The sequence below is a fragment of the Notechis scutatus genome, chromosome 2 (genome assembly GCF_049901735.1).
Source record: "Notechis scutatus isolate UNSWTSFEM ecotype Mainland chromosome 2, rNotScu1.2, whole genome shotgun sequence".
NCBI lineage: Eukaryota > Metazoa > Chordata > Lepidosauria > Squamata > Elapidae > Notechis > Notechis scutatus.
The window spans coordinates 5,818,301-5,845,429 of record NC_142010.1 but is presented as its reverse complement, the minus strand read 5'-3'; the positions used below and the strand labels follow the sequence as shown (position 1 = coordinate 5,845,429).

The 27,129-nt window shown below is 43.2% G+C and overlaps 4 protein-coding genes across 10 annotated transcripts in view; all 4 read right to left on the bottom strand.

The window, feature by feature from the left end:
• Positions 1 to 27,129, bottom strand: part of LOC148131650 (uncharacterized) — a 103,826-nt gene that overhangs the window by 7,958 nt on the left and 68,739 nt on the right. The window lies entirely within an intron of this gene.
• On the bottom strand, positions 3,041 to 7,135 carry LOC113431925 (uncharacterized). The gene is given in 3 exon segments (XM_087953013.1): positions 3,041 to 3,386; positions 3,389 to 5,853; positions 6,570 to 7,135. Coding segments are annotated over 2 exon segments (2,031 nt in total). The 5' UTR covers positions 5,241 to 5,853; positions 6,570 to 7,135; the 3' UTR covers positions 3,041 to 3,207.
• Positions 11,421 to 27,129, bottom strand: part of LOC148131649 (uncharacterized) — an 84,448-nt gene continuing 68,739 nt past the window's right edge. For 2 of the 4 annotated variants that reach the window (XM_087952952.1, XM_087952953.1), the window contains exon 2: positions 11,421 to 14,353. In XM_087952952.1, coding sequence (XP_087809078.1) covers positions 11,478 to 13,772 — 2,295 coding nt within the window. In that variant the 5' untranslated portion in view covers positions 13,773 to 14,353 and the 3' untranslated portion in view covers positions 11,421 to 11,477. Of the gene's footprint in view, positions 14,354 to 14,495; positions 14,553 to 15,084; positions 15,286 to 27,129 lie in introns of those variants that run through there. The other 2 variants (XM_087952954.1, XM_087952951.1) reach the window with 2 other exon arrangements.
• Positions 19,843 to 27,129, bottom strand: part of LOC148131646 (uncharacterized) — a 93,408-nt gene continuing 86,121 nt past the window's right edge. The window contains exons 1-2 of one of the 2 annotated variants that reach the window (XM_087953125.1): positions 24,313 to 24,503; positions 19,843 to 22,456 (exon numbers count right to left, since the gene is read on the bottom strand). In XM_087953125.1, the coding sequence (XP_087809251.1) occupies positions 20,084 to 21,580 (1,497 nt within the window). In that variant the 5' untranslated portion in view covers positions 21,581 to 22,456; positions 24,313 to 24,503 and the 3' untranslated portion in view covers positions 19,843 to 20,083. Of the gene's footprint in view, positions 22,457 to 24,312; positions 24,504 to 27,129 lie in introns of those variants that run through there. The other variant, XM_087953126.1, reaches the window with a different exon arrangement.

Here is a 27,129-nt window from a genome sequence, read left to right as displayed (position 1 = left end):
AGCCCAGCGCTGTTTGCTGGTCAGCAATAAATCGAAAGGTAATTGGCAAATCGAGGGCAAATCAAGGAGTCCAAGGAACAAAAGTTCTAGGTGATTAGTCCAGAACAGTGGTCCCCAACAACCGGGCCCCGGACCGGTAGCGGTCCGTGGATCATTTTATACCGGGCCGCCTATTTTGCTTGGGCGCCGCCATCTTGTTTCGACGGCGCTTGAGGAAGTGCTTCCGGGTGAGCTTGTCGGTCGTCGATTGGAAAGCGGCGTTTCGCGCCTTAGTTTCGTCGAAGGGTGGGGGGCTTCGAACGAAGAGCCATCCCGATGGCGGTGGAGTCTCGCGTTACTCAGGAGGAGATTAAGAAAGAGCCCGAAAAGCTCATCGACAAAGGTACAAAGGAGGAGTTGAAGGTGGCGGGGAGAAGCGGGGGATGGCTGGCTGGCCGGTCGCTCGGCTCGCCTTGCCTTGGTCATGTGTCCTGATGCCGGTACCGGTCCGTGGATCATTTTGTGATGCCGGTACCGGTCCGTGGTACAAAAAAGGTTGGGGGCCACTGGTCCAGAACACCCACAGGAATGCAAGGACTCTTGGCCAGTTCAACCATCAGGACACACACTTCAGAAACTCAGTGTTTGTTCATGACAAATGCACCTCCCTACAGCACCTCCTTAAGTCTGATCCCCCACCCCACCCATGTGGGGTGAAGGTGGGCAGGGCACTCTCCTCACTCATAGACTACTCCATCTGCGCTGACCACACCTCCTCTCCACTCACCTTCCATCAGGAGGGAATGGTCCTAACTCCTCACCTGAGCTCTGTCCCTCCCTGCCTGCAGGCCTTACTGAAAATCCTTGCCTGGACTGACTTTGCCCAGTTTCCGCCAAGGCCAATGGAGTAGCCCTTTCCATGCCTGGCATTTCTTGTTCCAGCTTATATTCCTCCACAGATTCCGATTCTGATGGGGGCATGACATGTTATTTCTTTATTATAGCAATAGCGCTTAGAATTATATACCACCCACAGTGCTTTATAGCAGGGGTCACCAACTTTTTGGACCTCAGGGATCACCAAACTCATAATTTTATATCCCAGGGACCACTAATATGATTTTTGACTGTCGGTGGCTTGCTGACGTTGGTGGAAGAGAGAGATAGATCTGATCTAACCTCTCTCTCTCCCTCTCCCTCACACACACAAACACATAGAGGGGTGGGATTCAAATTACTTAACAACCTGTTCTGTGGGCATGGCCTAATTTGTGGGTGGTGGCTTGGTGGTCATGTGACTGGCTGGGCATGGTTTGTATGTAAATATTATATTTATATAAATATTGAAGTTTTGATAAAAAATGAGCAACTTTTATCCAAAATCAGGCAGATTGAGTTGTTTACAGAATCACAGATTCACTTAGAGATCTGTGTTTCTGCCATTGGCTACCTGAGTCTGCACTGCTTCAGTCCTAAGGAAGGTTTGGCTCTGCTTAAAAGTAGAGCTGAAGATCTAAAGATTAGCTAGAAAGCAAGAAATCCAACAATTTCCTGCTTTCTAGCTAATCTAAATCTCCCGGCACAGCAGAACAGCTGATGGTAGGAAAAAAGAAAAATAGCAACTTAGCAGGCAAGTTTGCCAGGTAAGGAGGGAGTGGGCGGGAAGGGTGAGCCATGTGGGTGGAGCAGCCTTGTGTTCCTGCGCAGGAATTTTATATCCCAGGGTGCTCTGGGGGTGACATTTCTCTGCGGACCACCAGTTTTCTCACAGACCACCAGTGAGCTAACAGCCCACTGGTTGGAGACCACTGTTTTATAGTACTTTTGGTTAATTGTCCCCAACAACGTGGGTCCTCATTTTACAAATCTCAGATGGAAGGCCAAGTCAACCTTGAGCCGTCAGAATCAAATTCCGGGCTGCGCCGTCAATACTACATTCTAGCCACTGAGCCACCAGGGCACCTGTCATTATTTTTCCACCTTTATTATTTTTCCATTTAACTCTTCTACCAGGTCAGATAGGGTAGGCATACTCAAATCTCTTCCCTTAAATATTGCTATTGGATAGGAGCTAGGAAGTTAGTATTTTCTGTTGCAGACCCTGCCTTATGAAACACTCTCCCCTCCCCCCCCCCAAAGTTTGGCAGGCTCTTAGCCTCCTAGTCTACTGAAACAAAGGAAGATCTAGGAAAGTATTACACTTAGGCAAGAAAAACCAAAAGTACACATGTAGACTGGGTGAAACCAGGTGTTCTGACCCAGCTCTCCAAACATGACAAACCCTCTGAAGTTAATTCAAAGATTCCTTTATTAGGAGTGCTGGTCACTACAGTATAGAAGGTTTTGGTCACTACACTATAAAAAAGATGTTGAGACTCTAGAAAGTGTAGAGGAAAGCAACCAGGATGATTAGAGGACTGGAGGCTAAAACATATGAAGAATGCTTACAGGAAATGGGCTTGACTAGTCTAGTGAGAAGGACCAGGGGAGACATGATAGCAGTCTTCCAATATCTGAGGGGCTGTCACAGAGAGGAAGCGGTCAAGCTATTTTCCAAAAGGCACCTGAAGGCCAGACAAGGAATAATGGATGGAAACTGAAAAGGAGAGATTTAACCTAGAAATAAGGAGAAATTTTCTGACAGTGAGAACAATCAACGGATGGAACAATTTGCCTTCTGAAGTTGTGGGAGTTTCATCACTGGAGGCTTTCAAAAAGAGACTGGACTGCCATCTGTCAGAAATGGTGTAGGGTCTCCTGCTTGGGTGGGGGGAGGTTGGACTAGATAACTTTTCAATTCTGTTAATCCGTTATTGCCTGTTAGTAGTTCCCCTATAGGGTCTGCTGCATAAATCCATCCCATCTTCCCCCCACCATGCCCCTTGGAAAACTACAATGGTGATCCAGCCCTCAAAGAAATAGTTTGATACCCTATAGGGTCTGCTGTTTGAGTAGGGCGTTGGACTAGATGACATAGAAAGTCCCTTCCATCTCATCTCATCATCTCATCTCTCGAATTCCTCATCTTTGATGCTAAGACAAGTTTCACTAGAAAGAATCATACAAGTAATTAAATCTTTAATTGTTCAGCTGGGTTTCCAATGCGAGACAACAAATGAAATGAAAGATTCCGCTACAGACATTAAATGTTGCCTCCTGTGAAATTTCATGTGTGATAAGGCAGGAAATTTGTGTGAAACACTGTCTGCAATCCAACTATTTGAATGGTTATTCCCCTATGTGTAACCTTACATGATTTATAAGGCTAGTCCTATAACGGAAATCTTTCCCACAATCTGGACATTCATATGGTTTCACTCCTGTGTGAGTCCTCAAGTGTATCACCAAACTGGAATTCCAACTAAAACTTTTGCCACATTCAAGACATTCATATGCTTTCTCTCCGTGTGAGTCCTCTGGTGTTTCACCAAGTAGGAATTGTAACAGAAACTTTTCCCACAATCTCGACACTGATATGGTTTGTCTCCTGTGTGTGTTTTCTGGTGTATCACCAGAGAGAAATTCTGACTGAAACTTTTCCCACAATCTCGACACTGATATGGTTTTTCTCCTGTGTGAGTTTTCTGGTGTATCACAAGGTGAGAATTCTGATTGAAACGTTTCCCACAATAAAGACACTCATATGGCTTCTCTCCCGTGTGAGTTCTCTGGTGTCTCAACAGCTTGGAATTCCAAGTGAAACTTTTCTCACAATCAGGACACTCATACATTTTCTTTCCAGTGTGAGTCCTCTGATGTTCAACCAGGTAGGAATTCTTACTAAAACTTTTTCCACAATCTGAACACTCATAAGGTTTCTCTCCAGTGTGAGTCCTCTGGTGTATCACCATGTTAAAATTCTGATTAAAACCTTTCCCACAATCTGGACACTTATATGGTTTCTCTCCTGTGTGAATCCTGTAATGTCGCAAAAGGAAGGCATTTTGAATGAAACTTTTCCCACACTGCAGACACTCATAGGGTTTTTCACCTGTGTGAGTCCTCTGGTGTTTCACCAGGTAAGAATTCTGACTGAAACTTTTCCCACAATACAGACACTCATATGGTTTCTCTCCTGTGTGAATCCTCTGGTGCTTTACCAGGTCAGATTGCCAAGAGAAATCTTTCCCACACTCTGGACACTCATACAGTTTCTCTCCAGTGTGAGTCCTCTGGTGTTTTACCAGGTCAGAATTGCAACGGAAACCTTTCCCACAATAACATTTATATGGTTTTTCACCTGTGTGAATCCTTTGGTGTATCACCAGATGAGAATTAGAGTTGAAACCTTTTCCACAATCTGAACACTCATACAGTTTCTCTCCTGTGTGAATCTTCTGGTGTTTCACCAGGTCAGATTTCCAAGAGAAATCTTTCCCACACTCTGGACACTCATAGGGTTTCTCTCCAATGTGAGTCCTCTGGTGTGTCACCAGGTCAGAATTGCAAATGAAAACTTTCCCACAATGACATTTATATGGTTTTTCACCTGTGTGAATCCTTTGGTGTACCACCAGATCAGAATTAGACTTGAAAACTTTTCTACAATCTGAACACTCATACAGTTTGTCTCCCATGTGAGTCTTCTGGTGTTTCACCAGGTAGGAACTCTGACTGAAACTTTTCCCACAATCACAACATTTATATGGTTTATCCCCCGTGTGGGTCTTCTGGTGTTTTGCCAGGTAGGAATTCTGACTGAAACTTTTCCCACATTGACATTTATAGGGTTTCTCTCCTGTGTGAGTCCTCTGATGTTTCACCAGGTCAGAATTGCAACTGAAACCTTTCCCACAATCTGAACACTCATACGGTTTGTCTTGCATGTGAGTCCTCTGGTGCAACACCATGTCAAAACTCTGACTGAAACTTTTCCCACAATCTGGACACTTAAATGGTTTGTCTCCTGTGTGAGTCCTATGATGTCGCAAAAGGAGGGAATTTTGAATGAAACTTTTTCCACACTGCAGACACTCATATGGTTTTTCACCTGTGTGAATCCTTTGGTGTATCACCAGATGAGAATTAGACTTGAAACCTTTTCCACAAACTGAACACTCATACGGTTTCTCTCCCATGTGAATCCTCTGGTGTTTTACCAGATCAGAATTCTGAGTGAAACGTTTCACACAATCAGGACATTCGAAGATTTTCTCCCCAATGTGAGTCTTATTGTGTCTCACCAGATTGGTTTGCATGCTAAATTTTTTGCCACATTGTGAGTACTGGAAGAGCTGCTCCTCCTGCATCGGCCACTCCATGGGTCATGGGAGTCCTATTCTGAGTAAAGCTTTTACTGCACTCCAAGCATTTGTAAGGGTTTCCAAGGGATGGATCCTCCTGTGAATAATTTAACTGTGATCTGCAATCTGTGTTTTTCCCAAAATAGGCAGTCTGTGGGGTCTTTCCAACATGGATATTCTTGCATTCATGAAGGGGGCAAAAAATATTTCTGATCCCTTATCTGGTGGTGCTTTGATTCAAAACACTCTTTTCTTCCTCAATGGCTTTCATTAATGCCTTTGGCTATCCAAGGGATCTTTTCTATTTCACACTTTTTTCGAATTTGCTAATTATATAATTATATCTTTTTACTTTTCATGCAATGTTTTCTTCAATTCCACATAATCTATTTTTCTACCTGAAAATCCTGTCCCTGTTAATCTCTCCTTTATCTCCCTCCATCTACTGTGGAAAGAGAAGAGTTTTAACACTTTCTGGAAGAAGTGGGAAAGATTTTGATCGATGGTTTGTTTTGCCTTTTAGTGCTGCTTCTCATTCTCGTTTTCAGACTGCTCTTCTTGGCAGCCTCTTTGTCTATAAGATTCATATGAATGGATTGGTTTTGTTACTATTTAAAAATGGCTGCAGAACCTGGGGGGAAAGGCAAAAAAAAGCATCCATATATTACCATGAAAAAGCAAGAATATCAAAATGCCTGTTTGACCTTTAACATTTAATATGATTCATTAAGCACATAGAAGAGTAGCAAAATCCAACCTCAAATATCCACTCATATTTCAAATCATAAAATTCTCATTTGCTTGGGTAAATCACAAATTATTATCATTGCAAGCTGTTATTAAAATTACCTGCAAACACTGAGGTTTATATATATGCACACATAAATACACACCTCTAGGTACAAAAACTATGTGTCTTCAAAATATTTCAGAAATGGATTTCACTCGATTTGTTTGATCTAATTTAAGAAAGGTGGGTACACTAACAGATGAAATGGTGCCCAAATCCTAGGCAAGACTTAAAGCATTAGGTTTTTTGCCCATAAAACCCCTCGCTTGCCAGGAAAGCAACGAGTCAATAACATCACAAGGAACCAAGTGTGACGCGGAGACCGAAGGAAATAGAAATATGAAAGAAAAAAATACTGTTTAAATCTTCCATTGGTAAAATCACAGGCAGCAATTTTAAATCATGCAGCAAAAGAATAACAACATTTGGGGAGAGAAAGAATATGCAGCCGCCGCCAAAAGGTTTCATTCTTGTCCCTTCGCTGCTTCATGCACCGTGGAGGAACCCAAAGGGCCCGACTTGCTCCCGGCTTCTCCTCCGACCTGCCCTCCACTCACCTGCCAGGAGCCGCTTCGACCCTCCAAGTAGCACAAGAGGCTCCTCCGACGCCATCATCCTCCCCCGGGTGACCCGGAAGATAAAGTCCCTCTTTATTTCTTCAAATCCTCTCTAGCAATCCAATCCTCTATCGTTTCGACTCGTTCCATCTCCGCCTGTAGCCCACCCCCAGAAAGAGACATCCCTCCCCCTTCTGGACAGTTGGCATCCTGACCAGCTTTATACCTCCAACAGCAGTTTGCATAAGAAACTCATGACAGGTTTTCCTGGCAGAGGGGTTCAAGGCTTTGCTGAGGATTAAGCTTTTTTCTAACTGCAGCTTAAGAGAGTAATGCAAGGTTAGCAGCCTGGAACTTCAATTCACCCTCTGCTTGCAGCTCTGACTTTGCCACCCACAGAAAGGGTTGTACAAGAGAAAGACACCTGTTGTGGCCCGCTGGTGACTGGCGGAGCTGGCAGCAGAGTTGGACAGTAGTGAGGAGGTTGGATAGGAACATAGGTCAGTCCTGGAGGCTGAGGAAGATTCGGATGACAGCTCTGAGGCAGAGGTGAGGCCAGGACAGGCTGGCAGCAGCGGGGGAGCTTCTGGAACTGGTTCCCAGCCTGCACATGTGCAGAGCTGCCAAAAGGAAGGCACAATTAAGAACTCTGGGGTCGATGTGGAAGTAAGGCCACAGGTGGATGATAAATGGCCCCTCCCACCAGGATTAAAAGAGAAGCAAAAGGGGAGGGGCTTTTGCAGGAAACAAATAGCTCGTTCGGTTGTTCCAGCTTCGTGAAGATTTGTCTGTATAACCCAGGCCTTCCCTGTCAGCACTGAGTGTGGAATTTGATAAAGAGCTGAGCTAATTAGTATACCTTCACAAGACTGCCAAGGCGTTGGCTGACTGTGAATGAAATAAATTCACATTAATGTGATAAAAGAGGTTTTTGCCGGGACTCAGAATTGGCATTGGTTTTTGGAAGGCCTAGGACAGAACAACACCTGGGGCATTTTCACTCTGGGTTCAGGCCAGGGCACATCACCAAAATGGCATTGGTTGCAATTCTCATCAACTTTTGGAGGGTTTGAGATAGACAGGGTACAACCATTATGTCTTTTCTAGACCTCTCATGAGGTTTCAATTCTATCAACTACTGCACAATATGCTTCTGGATCTGCTATTGTGATGGGAAATGGGAGGTAAATTATTATGGTGATTCTATTTCCAGTCAATGTGCATAGAAGAGGGACCAAGTCTCGGCTACTGAAAGTGAGGTGTGCCAGGGTTCAAGCCTTTTGCTGCTGTTTTTCAACATTTGCATGAAACTGCCAGGGGAGGCCATCCATCCTGAGACCCAATTATGTAGACATAATCTGGGTCATATAACATCTAGGGACCATTGGAAGTTATAATAGCTCCGAAAAAATTTGACATTATTTTTTTCCTCATAACCATTGCAGCATCGCCATTGTCCTATGATCAAAACTCAGACATTTGGCAATTGACTTATATTTGTGAGAGATTCAGTGTCCTGGGGCTCATGTGATCCCTTTGTCAACTGAGCTAGTGCACAACCTGGGAATCTTCTTGGACTCACAGCTCCTGCTTAAAAAGATCATGGCTGGGGGAAGATCTTTGCACAGATTCATCTGGTGCACCTGGACCAAGGGAGGCCTTGCACATGGGTCACTCATGCCTTGGTCACCTCCTGTTTGGATCACTGCACTGGACCACCCAGAAACTACAACTGGTGCAGAATGCCGCAATGCACACAGTAATGGAGGCCCTTAGGTTGTCCACGTAACATCTTTGCAGTATGAGCTGCATTGGATTCATTCCCTTACAGGTGCAATTCAAAGTCATCACATTTAACATTATTTCATTATTACAGCTATAACACTTAGACATATATACCACCCTACTGTGATTTATAGTACTCTTGGTTTAATGTCAGCATAATACTCCAACAACCTGGGTACTCGTTTTACCAATGTCAGAAGGACGGAAGGCTGAGTCAACCTCGAGCCCCGTCAGGATCGAATTCCAGGCTGTGGGCAGAATCAGCTGCAATACAGCATTCTAACCACTGAGCCAACAGGGTACCTGTCATTATTGTCCCACCTTTATTATTTTTGCATGCATCTGTTCTACAAGTCAGCTAGGATTAGCATGTTCCTAGCCTCTTCCTTTAATTATTGCTATTGGATAGGAGCTAGGAAGTGAGTCTTTTTCATGTCTTAGGCCCAGTACTCTTCAATATCTTCATTAACGACTTAGATGGGGGAATAGAAGGGGAACTTACCAAATTTGTAGATGATACTAAGCTGGCAGGAATAGCTAACACCCAAGAAGATAGGCTCAAGATCCAAATGGATCTTGACAGACTAGAACACTGGGCTGTATCTAACAAGATGAAATTCAATGTAGAGAAAAGTAAAGTCCTACACCGAGGCAAGAAAAACCAAAAGTACACATATAGACTGGGTGAACCCAGGCTCAATAGCAGTAACTGTGAGAGGGATCTTGGAGTCTTAGTGGACAACCAGCTAAATATGAGCCAGCAATGTGCAGCCGCCGCCAAAAAAGCTAATGCAATCCTAAATTGCATTAACAGAGGGATACAATCAAGATCAAGTGAGGTACTAATACCACTCTAGAAAGCCTTAGGAAGACAACACCTACTGCATCCAGTTTTAGTCACCACACTATAAAAAAGATGTTGAGTACAGAGAAGAGCAACCAGGATGATTAAGGGACTGGAGACTAAAACATATGAAGAACAGTTGCAGGAACCGGGCATGGCTAGTCTAGTGAAGGACCAGGGGAGACATGATAGCAGTCTTCTAATATTTGAGGGGCTGCCACAGAGAGGAAGGAGTCAACCAGCCAGGAGTGGGATTTGGGGGTTCTCTGAACTGCACAAAATCTTAGCTAGGTGCTCTCCCCCCCCCCAAACCCCCCAGCAGCCCACCCCTAGCTGTCACCCCAACCCAGCTCTATTGCATTTCTCTGTCACATTTCTCACTGTCGTTTGCAGGGAAACGAAAGTTGGAAGGACTAAAAAAAATGCACGCAACAGCATTTTGCCTTTGTCACAGTACATTTGCTGTTGCTGCCTCCACAGCCTCCTCCCTACTCTTCACAGTGCCATGCGCAGCACAGTGAAATCTACTGCAGTGCCCCAATTGGGACCCGTCATCGTCTCAGCTCGCTCCGGCCTCCCGGATGTCAGTTTCCTGCAGAGCCGCCTGTGTTGGGATACCCACATATAACAACACAAAGGCCAAAAAATGAATAATACAACTACTGCAAATTCCTTAGCGAAGTGCATCTCGCTGCTGTTGGGCAGAATTCTCCTGACTGAAAGATACAAATGTGAAAAAGGCAAAACGTTGGAAACGTGGTTGGACTTTATCCTGGGGGGAGGAACATCAATTTTTTTCTTTAAACAGGCCACTAAGAAATTAAAGAAATGCGGAAAGTAACAACTTGAATCTGAATTTCAAGTAATCTGCTAGTTAGGTGCGGAATTAAAAAAAAATTTTTTTACGAACTCAAATCTGAAGTTTTTTTGCCCAAATATGAGGGAGGAGAAATTATGAATTTCCTTTGGGCTGAGAAGTGTGACTTCATGCCTGAGGAATTATGCTCAATCTGGAGTTTGGGAGAATGGGACCAAGAGAGTGAACTTGGCGCATTTAATTTCACTGCATAGAGCTTTAAAATGTTTGGTGCTGCATACTTGCACTTGGGTGATTTTATTTCTGCTCCAATACTGACACATTTAATGTTTAATTTTGATTAAGCTCAGGGGTTCCTTCCTCTCCCCAGGTGGGGGACAGGGAAGGAGGGAGGAATAGAGGTAGAGGGAGGAAAAGAGAAACAGAGGGAGGGAGAAACAGAAGGAGAGGGAGGGAAAGAGAAATGATATTACAAAAGTTTTTCTTTTTTATTGTTGCTAAATGTAGTATTTCAAAAGCAGGAAAAAAATGAAGGGCATGAAAGTGCATTTATCACGCTTTTCTTATAACAATTAGCTGAACTCTGCCTTATCATTATTTTAGGTAGTAAAACCTGAATATTCAGATTACATTGATGTCATTTTGCAATAAATACCGTATTTTTCGGTGTATAAGACCCATTCCTGCCCCAGAAGTGGATGGAAATGTCAGTGTGTAGTATACAGTGAATGTTGCTGAAGCCCCTCCCACCCACCCACCCATCCCACCCCTTTGGTCTCTGCCTCCCAGCAATTTGCCTCCTTGAAACAAACAGCAAAAAGCCCGGTCAGCTTCAGCACGGACTGATTTAGCACAAGCAGCTGATTGTCGTTTGAATCTGCCTCCCAACGATCAGCTGTTTCAGGATGCAGGGATCGCCCTATTGTCGCCTTTGCATGCCTCATGTTCAGCCTCCGATCTTGTTCCAGGTGACAGGGATCGGAATGGGCTGAAAATGGGGCGTGTGGAGGCGGCAATAGTGGTCCCAGCTGCCTGAAACAGCTGATCGTCTGGAGGCAGATCCAACTGACAGCTGCTTGTGCTAAATCAGGCTGTGCTGAAGCTGACCAGGCTGTTTGCTGATAGGAGGCAAATGGCTAGGAGGCAGAAGCAGATTTTTCTTGTTTTCCTCCCCAAAAGTTAGGTGCATCTTATACCTCTGAGCGTCTTATAGTCTGAAAAATATGGTAAGTGGATTTTGGATTGCAGCGTGGGTACTCAATCTCTAAAATATTTGCCATTACTGTATAGTCTCCTTCTTGAACATTGTGTTGGACTAGATGACATCTACAAAATCCCTTCCATCTTATCTCATGTATTTCTCATTTTTGATACCAAGACAAGTTTCACTAAAAAGAATCATGCAAGTAATTAAATCTTTTAATGTTCAGCTGGGTCTCCAATGTGAGACAACAAACAAATTTCAAGATTCTGGTACACAAGTCAAAGGTTGCCTTATGTGAAATTTCTTGTGTGTGATAAGGGAGGAATTCCGCGTGAAACACTTTCCGCAATCTGGGCATTTGAATGGTTTCTCCCCTATGTGTAACCTTACATGATTTATAAGGCTAGCCCTACTACTGAAATCTTTCCCACAATCTGGACATTCATATGGTTTCTCTCCTGTGTGAGTCCTCCAATGTATTACTAAACTGAAATTCCGACTGAAACGCTTCCCACATTCAACACACTCATATGGTTTTTCTACTGTATGAGTCCTCTGGTGTTTCCCCAGGTCAGAATTGCAAGTGAAACCTTTTCCACAAACTGGACACTGATATGGTGTGTTCCCTGTGTGAGTTTTCCGGTGTATCACCAGATAGAAATTCTGACTGAAACTTTTCCCACAATCTGGACACTTATATGGTTTTTCTCCTGTGTGAGTTTTCTGGTGTATCACCAGGTTGGAATTTTGACTGAATTGTTTACCACAATCTGAACACTGATATGGTTTCTCTCCTGTGTGAGTTCTCTGGTGTCTCAAGAGCTTGGAATTCCAAATGAAACATTTCCCACAATCAGGACACTCAAAGAGTTTCTCTCCAGTGTGAGTCCTTTGGTGTTCCACCAGGTAGGAATTCTGACTAAAATGTTTCCCACAATCAGAACACTCATAAAGTTTCTCTTGTGTGTGAGTCCTCTGGTGTTTCACCATGTTAACATTCTGACTAAAACTTTTCCCACAATCTGGACACTTATATGGTTTCTCTCCTGTGTGAGTCCTGTAATGCCGCAAAAGGAAGGCATTTTGAATGAATCTTTTCCCACACTGCAGACACTCATACGGTTTTTCACCTGTGTGAATCCTCTGGTGTTTCACAAGGTAGGAATTCTGACTGAAACTTTTCCCACAATGACATTTATATGGTTTCTTTCCTGTGTGAATCCTCTGGTGTTTCACCAGGTCAGAATTGCAACTAAAATCTTTCCCACAATGACATCTATATGGTTTTTCACATGTGTGAACCTTTTGGTGTATCACCAGATCAGAATTAGACTTGAAACCTTTTCCACAATTTGAACACTCATACGGTTTCTCTCCAGTGTGAGTCCTTTGGTGTTCTACCAGGTAGGAATTCTGACTAAAATGTTTCCCACAATCAGAACACTCATAAACTTTCTCTTGTGTGTGTGTTGTCTGATGTTTCACCATTTTAACATTCTGACTAAAACTTTTACCACAATCTGGACACTTATATGGTTTCTCTCCTGTGTGAATCCTCTGGTGTTTCACCAGGTCAGATTTCCAAGAGAAATCTTTCCCACACTCTGGACACTCATAAGGTTTCTCTCCAGTGTGAGTCTTCTGGTGTGTCACCAGGTCAGAATTGCAACTGAAACCTTTTCCACAATGACATTTATATGGTTTTTCACCTGTGTGAATCCTTTGGTGTATCACCAGATCAGAAGTAGACTTGAAACCTTTTCCACAATCTGAACACTCATGCAGTTTCTCTCCCGTGTGAGTCTTCTGGTGTTTTTTCAGGATGGAACTCTGACAGAAGCTTTTCCCACAATCACAACATTGATATGGTTTCTCCCCCGTGTGGATCCTCTGGTGTTTTGCCAGGTAGGAATTCTGACTGAAACTTTTCCCACAATGACATTTATAGGGTTTCTCTCCTGTGTGAGTCCTCTGATGTTTCACCAGGTCAGAATTGCAACTGAAACCTTTCCCACAATCTGAACACTCATACGGTTTCTCTTGCATGTGAGTCCTCTGGTGCAACACCATGTCAAAACTCTGACTGAAACTTTTCCCACAATCTGGACACTTATATGGTTTGTCTCCTGTGTGAGTCCTATGATGTCGCAAAAGGAGGGAATTTTGAATGAAACTTTTTCCACACTGCAGACACTCATATGGTTTTTCACCTGTGTGAATCCTTTGGTGTATCAACAGATGAGAATTAGACTTGAAAGCTTTCCCACAATCTGAACACGCATACGGTTTCTCTCCCATGTGAATCCTCTGGTGTTTTACCAGATCAGAATGCCGAGTGAACCTTTCCCCACAATCCGTACATTCATGTGGTTTCTCTCTGTGGTGTTTCACCAGATCAGAACTCTGAGTGAAACGTTTCACACAATCAGGACATTCGAAGATGTTCTCCCCAATGTGAGTCTTATTGTGTCTCACCAGATTGGTTTGCATGCTAAATTTTTTGCCACATTGTGAGCACTGGAAGAGCTGCTCCTCCTGCATCGGCCACTCCATGGGTCATGGGAGTCCTATTCTGAGTAAAGCTTTTACTGCACTCCAAGCATTTGTAAGGGTTTCCAAGGGATGAATCCTCCTGTGAATAATTTAACTGTGATCTGCAAGCTGTGTTTTCCCCAAAATAGACAGTCTGTGGGGTCTTTCCAACATGGACATTCTGGGATTCATGAAGGGGGTGAAAAATACATCTGATCTGGTGGTGCTTTGATTCCAGACAGTCCTTCCTTCCTCAATGGCTTTAATGCCTTTGGCTCTCCAAGGGATCTTTTCTATTTCATACTTTTTCTGAATTTGGTAATTATATCTTTTTACTTGTCATGCAATGTTTTCTTCAATTCCACATAATCTACTTTTCTATCTGAAAATCCTGTCCCTGTTATATCTCCCTCCATCTACTGTGGAAAGAGAAGAGTTAAAACACTTTATGGAAGAAGTGGGTAAGATTTTGATCGATGGTTTGTTTTGCATTTTAATGCTGCTTCTCATTCTCTGTTTTTCAGACTGCTCTTCTGGCAGCCTCTTTGTCTGTAAGATTCATATGGATTCATTTCGTTACTGTTTAAAAATGGCTGCAGAACCTGGGAGGGAAGGCAAAAAAAGCATCCATATATTACCATGAAAAAGCAAGGATATCAAAATGCTTGTTTGATCTTTAACATTTAATATGATTCATTAAGCACATAGAAGAGTAGCAAAATCCAACTTCAAATATCCACTCACATTGCAAATCATGAAATTCTTGTTTGCTTGGGTAAATCACATTATCATTGCAAAGTGCTATAAAAATACATGAAAATACTGAGGCTTATACAGATACACGTATATGCATACATAAGTACACACCTATAAATTTATCAAGGTACAAAGACTATGTGTATTTCAGTCTTCAAAATGTTTCAGAAGTGGATTCACTCGTTTTTTAAAATCTAATTTGAGAAAGGGGATACACTAACAGATGAGGTGGTGCTCAAATCCTATGCAAGATTTAAAGCATCCGAATTTTTGCCCATTAAACTCGTTTGTCAGAAAAGCAACATGTCAATAACATCTCAACGAATCAAGTGTGACGCGGAGACCGAAGGAAATAGAAATATGAAAGAAAAAATACTGTTTAAATCTTCCATTGGCAAAATCACAGGCAGCAATTTGAAATCATGCAGCAAAAGAATAACAACATTTGGGGAGAGAAAGAATATGCAGCCGCCGCCGAAATGTTTCATTCTTGTCCCTTCGCTGCTTCATGCACCGTGGAGGAACCCAAAGGGCCAGACTTGCTCCCGGCTTCTCCTCCGACCTGCCCTCCACTCACCTCCCAGGAGCCGCTTCGACCCTCCAAGCAGCACAAGAGGCTCCTCCGACGCCATTATCCTCCCACGGGTGAACCGAAAGAGGAAGTTCCTCTTCACTTCTTCAAATCCTCTCTAGCAATCCAGTCCTCTATCGTTTCGACTCGTTCCATCTCCGCCTGTAGCCCACCCCCAGTAGACTAGCAATGCCACTACTGTACTGTATTCACTGCGTCCTACTCTCGAGTGTTTCCTGTTATCAGAGCGCCACCTAGTGACATAAGGCTGAAAACCACGCTCGTTCTCTTACCACTCTAAAGCGTTTGCGAGAGGCCTTCATCGATTCTGTGCTTCGTTCTGTGCCATCAGTTCTTATTCGACTCCCATCGAGCAGAGGCATAGCTATCGTCCATGATAATCTATCCTAAACCTTTTCTTCCAGGTCTCCCAAGAGTGCACTCCTTGTCCCTCTTGTTCGAACTAAACCAAAGGAAAGAGTCCTAGTGGGGAAATAAGGGGCAAATAGCCAAGGAGAAAGTACACCTCCCTTTTGCTATTCCAGGCAGTGCTTGTTAGCTAAAGTGATCAGTGGCAGATCAGTCCCATAATATTGCCCAAAAAACAACATGTCCGTAAAATCCCAAGGAATCAATCTTAAATTGAAGGAGAGTTTTAAAATCTTCCAACCAGCAGAACAATGTGAGCATCAGTTTTAAGGACTGCAGCACCAGTGGAATAAAATCTTGGGTGGGAAGGAATACTTAGTAGCCAACGAAGTTCAGCCTAGTTGATTCTCTGCTTTTACACCATGGAGCAAAACAAACAGTTCTACTTGCTTCCGGCTTCTCCTCTGACCTGTCCTAAACTCACCATCCACCTGATGCTAACTCCCCCAAACTACCTTTTCAGCTGACAGAAACTTGAAAAGTGATGCTTAACCCTGCTTACCTTCACAAAATTATCCAGGTGCATCATAAAAGCTGATAAAGGGTTTTTTATTTATTTGAAGCTTTATGATTGCAGCTTCATCCTACTAATAGAAGAATGAAATATGGGACAAAATTGTGAAGTGGTTTCCCAGGCAGCTTGTGAAAAACATTTAGAGGGCTGCTAGTATATAGAAAACTGATAGTCCTGGGCTTTAGCAATTGGCTCTCAATTCCTCTCCCAGGCCCAGAAAAGAGCAGGCCTGGAGAACACCCCCTTGCCCGTAACTTTCACCTGCTGGTCTGGAACTCCTAACTTTTCCCACATCAAAATCACTTGAGGTCCTCACTTAATGACCCACAGCAATGGAAATTTTGGCGCCAATTGTTGTCACAACTGAGAACTACCCCTTGGTTGTTGTTGTTTTTTTTTTTTTTTACAAGCGCAGGAGAGGGTTGGAAGAGTAATTTGCCCCCTTCTGGACAGTTGGAATCCTTACTCGCTTTATACCTTCAACAGTAGTTTTCTATGCATAATAAAATCATGACAGGTTTCCCTGTCAGAAGAGTTCATGGCATTGCTGCAGATTAAGATCTTTTATAAGTGCAGCTGAAGAGGGTGATGAAAGGTAGGCAGCCTGGAACTTTCACTTACCTTCTGCTTTCAACTCTGCCTTTGCCACCTGGAGAAAGGGCTGTGCAGGAGATAGACACCTGGGTCTTCCCAACCTCGGTTCAGACCAGGACACATCACCAAAATGGCATTTGTTGCAATTGCCATGGACTTTTGGAGGATTTGAGATAGAAGGAGTATTGTGTCCCTCATTAGACCTCTCCTCAGGCTGCAATTCATCGAGCAGGATATCCTTCTGCACTGGCTTTGGGGACTGGAAATGGAAGGCACTTTATTAACGGTGGTTCTACTTCTGCCTCCATGGCTGGTTCCAAAAGGTGTAGAACAGTGGCCCCCAACCTTTTTTTGTCCCACGGCCCGGTACCGCATCACAAAATGATCCACGGACCGGTACTGGCATCAGTGCGCACGACAAGGCAAGGCGAGCCGAGCGACCAGCCAGCCAGCCGTCCCCGCTTCTCCCCGCCACCTTCAACTCCTCCTTTGTACCTTTGTCGATGGGCTTTTCGGGCTCTTTCTTAATCTCCTCCTAATGCGAGACTCCACCGCCATCGGGACGGCTCTTCGCTTGAAGCCGCCCCTGATGAAACTAAGGCGTGAGGATTCCTTCAGCACCCAAACGCCGCTTTCCAAGCAACGACCGACAAGCTCACCCAGAAGCACTTTCTCAAGCACCGTCGAAACAAGATGGCGGCGCCACTTCTTTGCGGCCCGGTAAAAAAATGATCCATGGACCGGTCCCGGTCTGGGGCCCGGTGGTTGGGGACCACTGTAGTAGAAGACAGGCCGGGTTTTTGTCCCTGCAGTTTAGGGTGCCCTGAGGCTCAAGTCTTTCACTGTTCCTTTTTCACATCTACCTGAAACCGCTAGGGGAGGCTATCCATAGTATGACACCCAATTATGTACAGGTAGACATTTCATATAACATTTCATGTAACAACCATTTAAACATATAAAGAATGGTTGCTGGAATTGGGAATGTCTAGTTTAATGAAAAGAAGGATTAGGGGTGACATGATAGCAGTGTCCCTATATCTCAGGGTCTGCCACAAAGAAGAGGGAGTCAAGCTATTCTACAAAGCACCTGAGGGCAGGACAAGAAGCGATGGGTGGAAACTAATTATGGAGAGAAGCAACTTAGAACTAAGGAGAAATTTCCTAACAGTTGGAACAATTAATTAGTGGAACAACTTGCCTCCAGAAGTTGTGAATGCTCCAACACTGGAAGTTTTAAAGAAAAGATTGGACAACCATTTGTCTAAGTAGGGGTTGGACTTGAAGACCTCCAAGGTCCCTTCCAACTCTGTTATTTTCTTCTATTCATTTGAAGTTACAACAGCACTCAAAAAAAGTGACTTATGATCATTTTTCACACTTACAACCTTCACAGCATCGCCATTGTCACATGATCAAAATTCAGACACTTGGCAATTAAGTCATATTTGTGACAGTTGAAGTGTCCTGGGATCATGTGATCACCTTTGTAGACTGAGCTGATGCACAATCTTTGGTTCCTCCTGGACTGAGAAGATCATGGCTGCGGGAGGGGCTTTACACCGATTCATCTGTTGCACCAATTGCGCCATACCTGGACCAGGGAGGCCTTGCACACGGGTCACTGATGCCTTGGTCACCCTGTTTGAATCCCTGCACTGGACCACTAGAAACTTCAAATGGTCCAGAACACAGCAGCACACACAGTAATGGAAGCCCCTAGGTTGCCCATGGAACAACTTCCTGTTGTGAGCTGCACTGAATTTGTTCCTTTACAGGTGCAATTCAAGGTCGTCCCCTTTAACAGCATTCTTTTATTATAGCAATAGCACTTAAGAGTTAATATACCACCCCAAAGTGCTTTATTATAGCACTCTTGGCTGAGAGTTAGCATATTGTCCCCAACAATCTGGCTCCTCATTTTACCGATCTCAGAAGGACGGAAGGCTGAGTCAACTTCAAGCCCTCTCAGGATCGAATTCCAGGCAGGGGGCAGAGTCAGCCAGCAATACTGCACGCTAACCACTGAGCCACCAGCGCACCTGTCACTATTGTCCCACTTTTATTATTCTTGCACCCATCTGCTCTACCAGGTCAGATAGGGTGGCTACATTGCTCGCCCCTTCCCTTAGATATTGCCATCTGATAGGAGCTAGGAAGTGAGACTTTTCCATTGCAGACTCTTCCCTATGAAACACTCTTCCCCTTGAAGTTTGGCAGGCCTTTATCCTCCTGGTCTTCCGTAAAGCAAGGAAGTTCTAGCTTTTCCACTAAGCGCTGGGTTAATAAGAAGAGAGGACCGCATATCAGAAGCTTGAATTTACACCTGATTTTTCTTCTTATGTATTTGGTTTTAATATGGTTTTTTGAGTCAATGATTGATTGGGATTGGGAGCTAGCCAGAGTTTGTTACTACATGGGTGGCTACGTAAGTATTTTAAATAAGTCAGAGGAAAAAGAAATGAATCCAAAAGATGGCCCCGGTGAGGCTGCCCATCTATAACATTCTTGAGGCACCAAAGTTCAATGCATTTCTTCAAACAACTTTGTATACCGCTAATCCTGCAGTTTTTAACTTCTCCAGTTTAACTCCTTGCAAGGAGAAAGATTATCCATTTGGAGAAGGAATGGCAACAGGCATGAATGTAGTTAGTAAGGCCAGGAGGCCTGTTTGACTTCTAATTTGCACAAAAGAATCACCTTTGGGGGACTCCCCGACATCAAAATGCCATCAACCTTGCTAGAACTGGCCTGTATTTGCAGGGTAAGTATATGTTAAATGTGGAGGCTTGTCATTTTGCTATTTGTTTGTTTCTGTGTTAAGGTTTTATTAATGTAAAAAAACGGGTATCAAACTTGATCACGTCCCAGGCTGGATCGTGATGTATCACATTTTTTACCTTTGCAGAGCTGGAACTAGAGGTGGTATATTCAGCAGGTTCTGACCAGTTCTGGAGAACCGGTAGCGGAAATTTTGAGTAGTTCGGAGAACTGACAAATCCCACCTCTGAGTGGAGATTTTACAATATCCTTCCCCTGTCATGCCCACCAAGCCATGCCCACACAACCGGTAGTAAAAAAAAATTTAAATTCCACCACTGGCTGGGACATATCCGGCCCACGGGCCACCAACTTGACGGGGCCTAGTGTAAACCACGTGGAATCACCTTGAGATGCATTGCCACATTCCTTTTGTTAATAAATAAAAATGCATACAAACATTCATGTTTATATCCCCCTTTATTATATGTAGAAATAACTCAAAGCAACAAGCATACCTAAGAGAGATGCAAGCTCCTTTACCAATCTACTCTGTGAAAGAGAGTGACCGTATTGGGCCAGGGAAAGGAAGTTCAGATCTCTTCACTCATGTTTGATACTAAGACACATTTGACTAAAAAGAATAAGGAAGGAAATTAAACAATTAGTATCTCAGCTGGCCATCCAATGAGAGACGAGAAACAAAGTTCAAGAGTCCTCTACACACATCGGATTTTGCCTCATGTGGAATTTCTTGTGTTTGATAAGTGAGGAATTCCGTGTGAAACACTTCCCGCAATCTGGGCATTTGAATGGTTTCTCCCCTATGTGTAACCTTACATGATTTATAAGACTAGACCTACTACTGAAATCTTTCCCACAATCCGGACACTCATACGGTTTCTCTCCTGTGTGAGTCCTCCAGTGTATCACCAAACTGGAATTCCTTATGAAACTTTTCCCACACTCAAGACACTCGTATGGTTTTTCTTCTGTGTGAATTATCTGGTGTTTCATCAGGTAGGAATTGTGACTGAACCTTTCCCCACAATCCGAGCACTGATATGGTTTTCCTTCTGTGTGAGTTCTCTGGTGTTTCATCAGGTAGGAATTCCGAATGAAAAATTTCCCACAAAACAGACACTCATATGGTTTTTCTCCTGTGTGCGTCCTCTGGTGTATCACAAAGTCCAAATTCCGAATGAAACATTTCCCACATTCCACACACTCATATGGTTTTTCTCCTGTGTGAATCCTCTGGTGTTTCACCAGGTAGGAATTCTGACTGAAACTTTCCCCACAATCTGAACACTGATATGGTTTTTCTCCTGTGTGAATCCTCTGGTGTATCACCAGGTTGGAATTCTGACTGAAACTTTTCCCACAATATAGACAGTCATATGGTTTCTCTCCCGTGTGAGTTCTCTGGTGTATCACCAACTTGGAATTCCTAGTGAAACTTTTCCCACAATCTGGACACTCATATAGTTTCTCTCCTGTGTGAGTCTTCTGGTGTATCACCAAGTCGCACTTTCGAAGGAAAGTTTTCCTACATTCCAGACACTCATAAGGGTTTTCTCCCGTGTTAGTCCTCAGGTGATTCAATAGGTATGAATTTCGAATAAAACTTTTCCCACAAAACAGACACTCATATGGTTTTTCTCCTGTGTGAGTTCTCTGGTGTATCACTAAGTTGAAATTCCGAGAAAAACCTTTCCCACAATCACGACACTTATATGGTTTCTCTCCCATGTGAGTCCGCTGGTGTTTCACCAGGTTGGAATTCCGACTGAAACTTTTCCCACAATGACATTTATACGGTTTCTCTCCTGTGTGAGTTCTCTGGTGTTTCAACAGGTAAGAATTCTCTCTGAAATTTTTCCCACAGTCAGGACATTCAAAGGGTTTCTCTCCTGTGTGAGTCTTCTGGTGTTTCAACAGGTAGGAATTCTGACTGAAACTTTTCCCACAATCTGAACACTGATATGGTTTTTCTTCTGTGTGAGTTCTCTGGTGTAGCACCAGGTTGTAATTCCGAGAGAAACTTTTCCCACAATCACGACACTTATAAGGTTTCTCTCCTGTGTGAGTCCTCTGGTGTATCACCAGGTGAGAATTCCGAGTGAAACTTTTCCCACAATTAGTGCATTCAAAGTGTTTCTCCCCAGTGTGACTCCTCTTATGTCTCACTAGATTGGTGTGCATGCTAAATCTTTTGCCACATTGGGAGCACTAGTAGAACTTCTCTCCAGTATGGGTCATTGCATGAATCATGAGGAAGCTTTTCCGAGTCCAAACATTTGTATAGCTTTTCACAGGATGGATTATCTCGCACATAAGCAGCTGTGACCTGTAATCTGTCTTTTTCTCGCATTACGCAGTCTGTGCAGATTTTCCAACACTGATATGCTTGGACTCTTAAGGAGATCAAAAATATTTCTGATCTATTACTTGGAGGTACTTTGATTGAAGCCACTTTCCTTTCTCAATGGCATTAATTTATGTCTTGCCAGTTTTGGCTTCCAAGGAATACTTTTTCTCCTCACTGGTTTCCAAGTATTTCCAACTTTTTCTTTAATTGGAAATTATTCCCCTTGACTTCTCATGTAATAACCATACTGGTAGCAGTAGCATTCAGACTTATATACCGCTTTATAGTCCTCTCTAAGTGGTTTACAGAGTCGGCCTATTGACCCCAACAATCTGGGTTCTCATTTTACACACCTTGGAAGGATGAAAGGCTGAGTCAACCTTGAGCCTGGTGAGATTCGATCTGCCAAATTGCAGGCTGCCAGCAGTCAGCAGAAATAGCCTGCAGTACTGCATTCTAACCACTGTGCCACTGCGGTTCTTGTTTCCTTCAATTCCACATGTTGTAATGTTTCTTTGAGTTCCACATACTCTTTCAGCCAACTCAAAACTTAATTCTTGTTATTCTCTCTCTTGTCTCTCATCTGCTGAGGAAGGAGAAGCGTTTTTACACTTTCACGAGGAAGTGGAATAGATTTTGTTTGTTTTGCATTTTAATACGGCTTCTCATTCTCTGTTTGTCCAGAGTGCTCTTCTTTGCATTCTCTTTGTCTGTAAGATTCAAATTAATACATTAATTTCACTATTGTTTAAAAAATGCCTGCAAGACATGTCAAAGCAGCAAACAAAACCCCATATATTGCCATGAAAACATCAATATTCTAGTTTAACCTCCAATTAGTTATGATTCACTTTGCAGATAGACTAACAAGATTCAAGTCAAATATTGACACAATTGTAAAATTCTCTTTTGGGGTTGGAGAGATCACACATATATGCACACAAATGCACACAGAAATACACATGAAAACATGTATCTAAGAATGCAAAATATCCCAGAAATGTGTTTTCTCATTTTTTAAAATCTAATTTTAAAAAGTGTGGACACTAAGAAATGAAATGGTTCCCAAATCCTAGGCAAGATATAAAGCATCCATTTTACCCATGACACTGTTTACTTGCCAGGAAAGCAACATGTCAATAAAACCACAAGGAATGAAGTGTAATTTGAAATATGAGTGAGATGGGCAGATATGAAATATTAAAAAATAAATAAATCTCCCAAATGTCAAATTCAGAACTGGGAGCCTTCTTGTAGGTCATCTAGCCCACCCACAGCTCAAGCAAGAGACCCTATATTATATAGGCTTAGGCTTAGGGCCTATATCATTTCAGACAAGTGGCTGTCCAATCTTTTCTTAAAAACTTCCTTTGATGAAGCACCCACAACTTCTGAAGGCAAGGCTGTTTTACTGGTTAATTGTTCTCACTGTTTTTCTTTTGTTTCTAATTTTGTTTTGAACTTGATTAGTTTGCAGCCATTGCTTCTTGTGTCACTTTCTGGTGCTTTGAAAATAAGTTGACCCTCTCCTCTTTGTGGCAGCCTTTCAAATGCTGGAATACTGCTATCGTGTCCCCGCTAGTTCTTCTTTTCCTTAGACTGAGCCAAAACCCAAATCCTGCAATCGTTCTTCAATATGTTTTAGTCCCAAGGCCTTTCAATTTTAGTGTCTCCCATTTTCCAGCAGAAAATTACAGGCAGCACATTTAAATTATACAGCGTAAGTGTAATAACATTTGGGGGGAGAAAAAACATGCAGCAGCATGCGCAGAACATGCAGAGGGATACAATCAAGATCAAGTGAGGTACTAATACCACTCCATAAAGCCTTAGTAAGACCACACACCTAGAGTACTGCATCCAGCTTTGGTCACCACACTATAAAAAAGATGTTGAGTACAGAGAAGAGCAACCAGGATGATTAAGGGACTGGAGACTAAAACATATGAAGAACAGTTGCAGGAACCGGGCATGGCTAGTCTAGTGAAGAACCAGGGGAGACATGATAGCAGTCTTCTAATATTTGAGGGGCTGCCACAGAGAGGAAGGAGTCAAGCTGTTTTCTAAAGCATTTGAAGGCCAGACAAGGAATAATGGATGGAAACTGAACAAGGAGAGATTCAAACCTGGAAATAAGGAGAAACTTTCTGACAGAGAGAACAATCAACCCATGGAACAGCTTTGCCCTCGGAAGTTGTGGGAGCGCCATCACTTGAGACCTTCAAGAAGAGATTGGACTGCCATTTGTCAGAAATGCTGTAGGGCAGGGGTCTCCAACCTTGGCAAGTTTAAGCCTGGAGGACTTCAACTCCCAGAATTCCCCAGCCAGCAAAGCTGGCTGGGGAATTCTGGGAGTTGAAGTCCTCCAGGCTTAAACTCTGCCAGGTTGGAGACCCCTGCTGTAGGGTGTACTCCTTGGGCAGGGGGTTGGACTAGATGACCTACAAGGTCCCTTCCAACTCTGATTATCTGTTATCTGCATGCAGCACACATGTTTCAGCCTTGCTGTTTCTCTGCTTTTACCCCGTGGAGAAAACCAAAGAGGCCGACTTGCCCTAAAACTCACCTTCCAGCTGCTGCTTCCGCCCTGGGGGAAGAGCACGACCGCCGCCTTCCATCCCTCCCACGGCTGAGCCGGAAGAGGAAGTCCCTCTGCCCTTCTCCTCTCCTCGACATCCTTTCTTAGCAATACTCGATGATTTTCAATGCCTTTCAACTCCGCTGCTCTCCCTCCCTTTTGATCTCCGATCTCAGCCATCACCGAAGCCGCGTCCAGATGGACCGTTTTCTCGGCAACTGGAGAGCCGTGTTTAGAGCTCCCCCTAGTGACGTGAGGCTGAAAATGCGCTCCTTGTCTCTTATCTGGCGTTTCTAAGATTTTTTTTTTAAATTAAGAGCCGTTTTCCGCTCATAGCGACCACATCCATAACTTTTCTATTGGACCATCTAGCCTTAGTCTGTCCTTTGGCATCTCCCAGGGACCTCTACATCGTCCCTGCAACTGAGCCAGGACCAGGAGCTTATTTTGCAGGAACTAAACCAAGAGGCAGCATCCATGGGGGGAATTGAATCGAATCGAACAGAACAGAACAGAATAGAATATGAATAGAATTCTTTTATTGGCCAAGTGTGATTGGATACACAAGGAATTTGTCTTGGTGCAAATGCTCTCAGTGTACATAAAAGAAAAGATACATTCGTCAAGAATCAAGAATCATAAGGCACAACACTTAATAACAGTCATAGGGTACAATAAGCAATCAAATCATACTAGGAAACAGTCAGTAAAAATCGTTAGGATATAAGCGACAAAATTAGTCATACAAGTGGGAGGGATGGGTGATCAGGAGTGATGAGAATATTAATAGTAATAGTAATGCAGACTTTGTAAATAGTTGGACAGTGTTGAGGGAATTATTTGTTTAGCATAGTGATGACATTTGGGGAAAAACTGTCCTTGTGTCTGGTTGTTCTGGTGTGCAGTGCTCTATAGCGTCGTTTTGAGGGTAGGAGTTGAAACAGTTTATATCTGGGATGTGAGGGGTCTGTAAATATTTTCACAGCCCTCTTTTCGACTCGTGCAGTATGAACACAATGTGCCATCCGGCAACAAGAAAGGGCACCTTCTTTGGGGATCCGTGGAGAGTCTTCCAGCCAGTTCTTTGTCTTGGGGTGCAGGATAACTCCCCAAAACTATCTTTACGACTTGAGGGAAGCTGGAAGAGTGAAGCCTGACCCTACTTACCTTCACAAGATCAGCAGGTGCTGCATCCTAAAAGTTGATAAAGATCTTGTTTGTATGTGCAGCCTTAAAGGATTGCCAGCTTCATACCCTTTAATAGAATACAAGTAGTCCTTGACTTACAAAAGTTCTTTTAGTGACTATTACAACAGCACTGAAAAAAGCAACTTATAACCAGTTTTCACACTTACAACTCTTGCAGCATCCCTGTGGTCATATGATCAAAATTCAGTCGCTTGGCAAGTAACTCATATTTATGACAGTTGCAGTGTCCTGGGATCATGATCTTCTGAAAAGCAAAAATCAATGGGGAAGCCAGATTCACTTAACAGCAGTATGATTAATTTAACAACTGCAGTGATTCACTTAACTGTGACAAGAAATGTTGTCAAATGGGGCAAAGTCAATATATGTTTGACACTAACAAGAGACATTTTGAGCTCAATTGTTATTGTAAGTCTATGACTACCTGGAATGAAATAAGGCACAAAACCCATTCATATTGCTTCTAAACATATTTAGATAGGGGATATTATTTTTCCATCTGCATTCTTGCAAGGGCTGAATTAGAGGGCAGAATTTCTTTGAGCTGCCTTCCCAATTTCCAGAGGTGTTCAGATTCCAGCATGGAATGTACCCCAGGTAGTTTGGGCAAAAGATTTTGAGAGAGCTAGTTTGTAGAAAATTGATCTAAAGTGTCCTGTGCTTTATTAGTCGGCTGTCAGTCACTGTCAAAATCACTCTAAATCCCCAAACTTTATTACTGCTTTCCTGTGGTTCCCAAGGATTTCGGACATGGAAGCACCAGCTGCCCAGAGGCTTCAAGGGAACTATCTTCAGTCCCAGCCTGGGCTGTGCCTAAGATTTTAAGTCTGCTAAATGTGCTTCTGTAATTTCCTTAGCATGGAAATCTCCATTAAGTCAAAGTAAATGAGACACATACACAGCCGGGCTTAGGAAAAAGAGAACAAAATATGCATTTACCAGAAATCCTCTGACCCCTTACCTTGCTTCTTATAGAAATATTGTGCAAAACCACGAAATTGCTGAACTAAGGAACTGGAAGTAAGCACGTTTCAGTGAATAAGGATGGGTCTGGAAAATCACAGAAATGTACTTCTCCTTTTTGGTATAGTTTAACATAAGAAAGGCCCCGGGCTAGGCTGAGGTTATGAAATGTATAAAAGTGACGCCTAAGGAAGAGCCAGGGGTTCAGAATTTGCCATGCTAATGCTCTGAACCTTTGTGCACAAATAAAAACCTGTATTCTCCAACCTTTCGTGGTCTTGTGTCCTGATTTGGAAACAGGATCTGCTGCAACAAAGGGGCTGCCCATTTTTGGTAAACAACACTAATATACTTTTCAAAGAAATGTTCGAAAGTGTTTTAAAAAGAACGATAGCATGCATGTGCACACATATGGTAAGTGTTTCTGCGTCTCATTTTTTAAGGTAAAAATTTAATAATCAAAACACACAAAAACCATAGAAAATCAGCAATAAACAAGAAATTGGGGGGGGGGAACAGGTCATTTATGTGTTCCCTCCTTCTTAAGTCATATACATTCCTCTTTGGAAATTGAGTCCCCTCAGCCAGAAGAAAACCCTTCTCAAAAACAGATCTGGCCTGAAGTCCATTCCT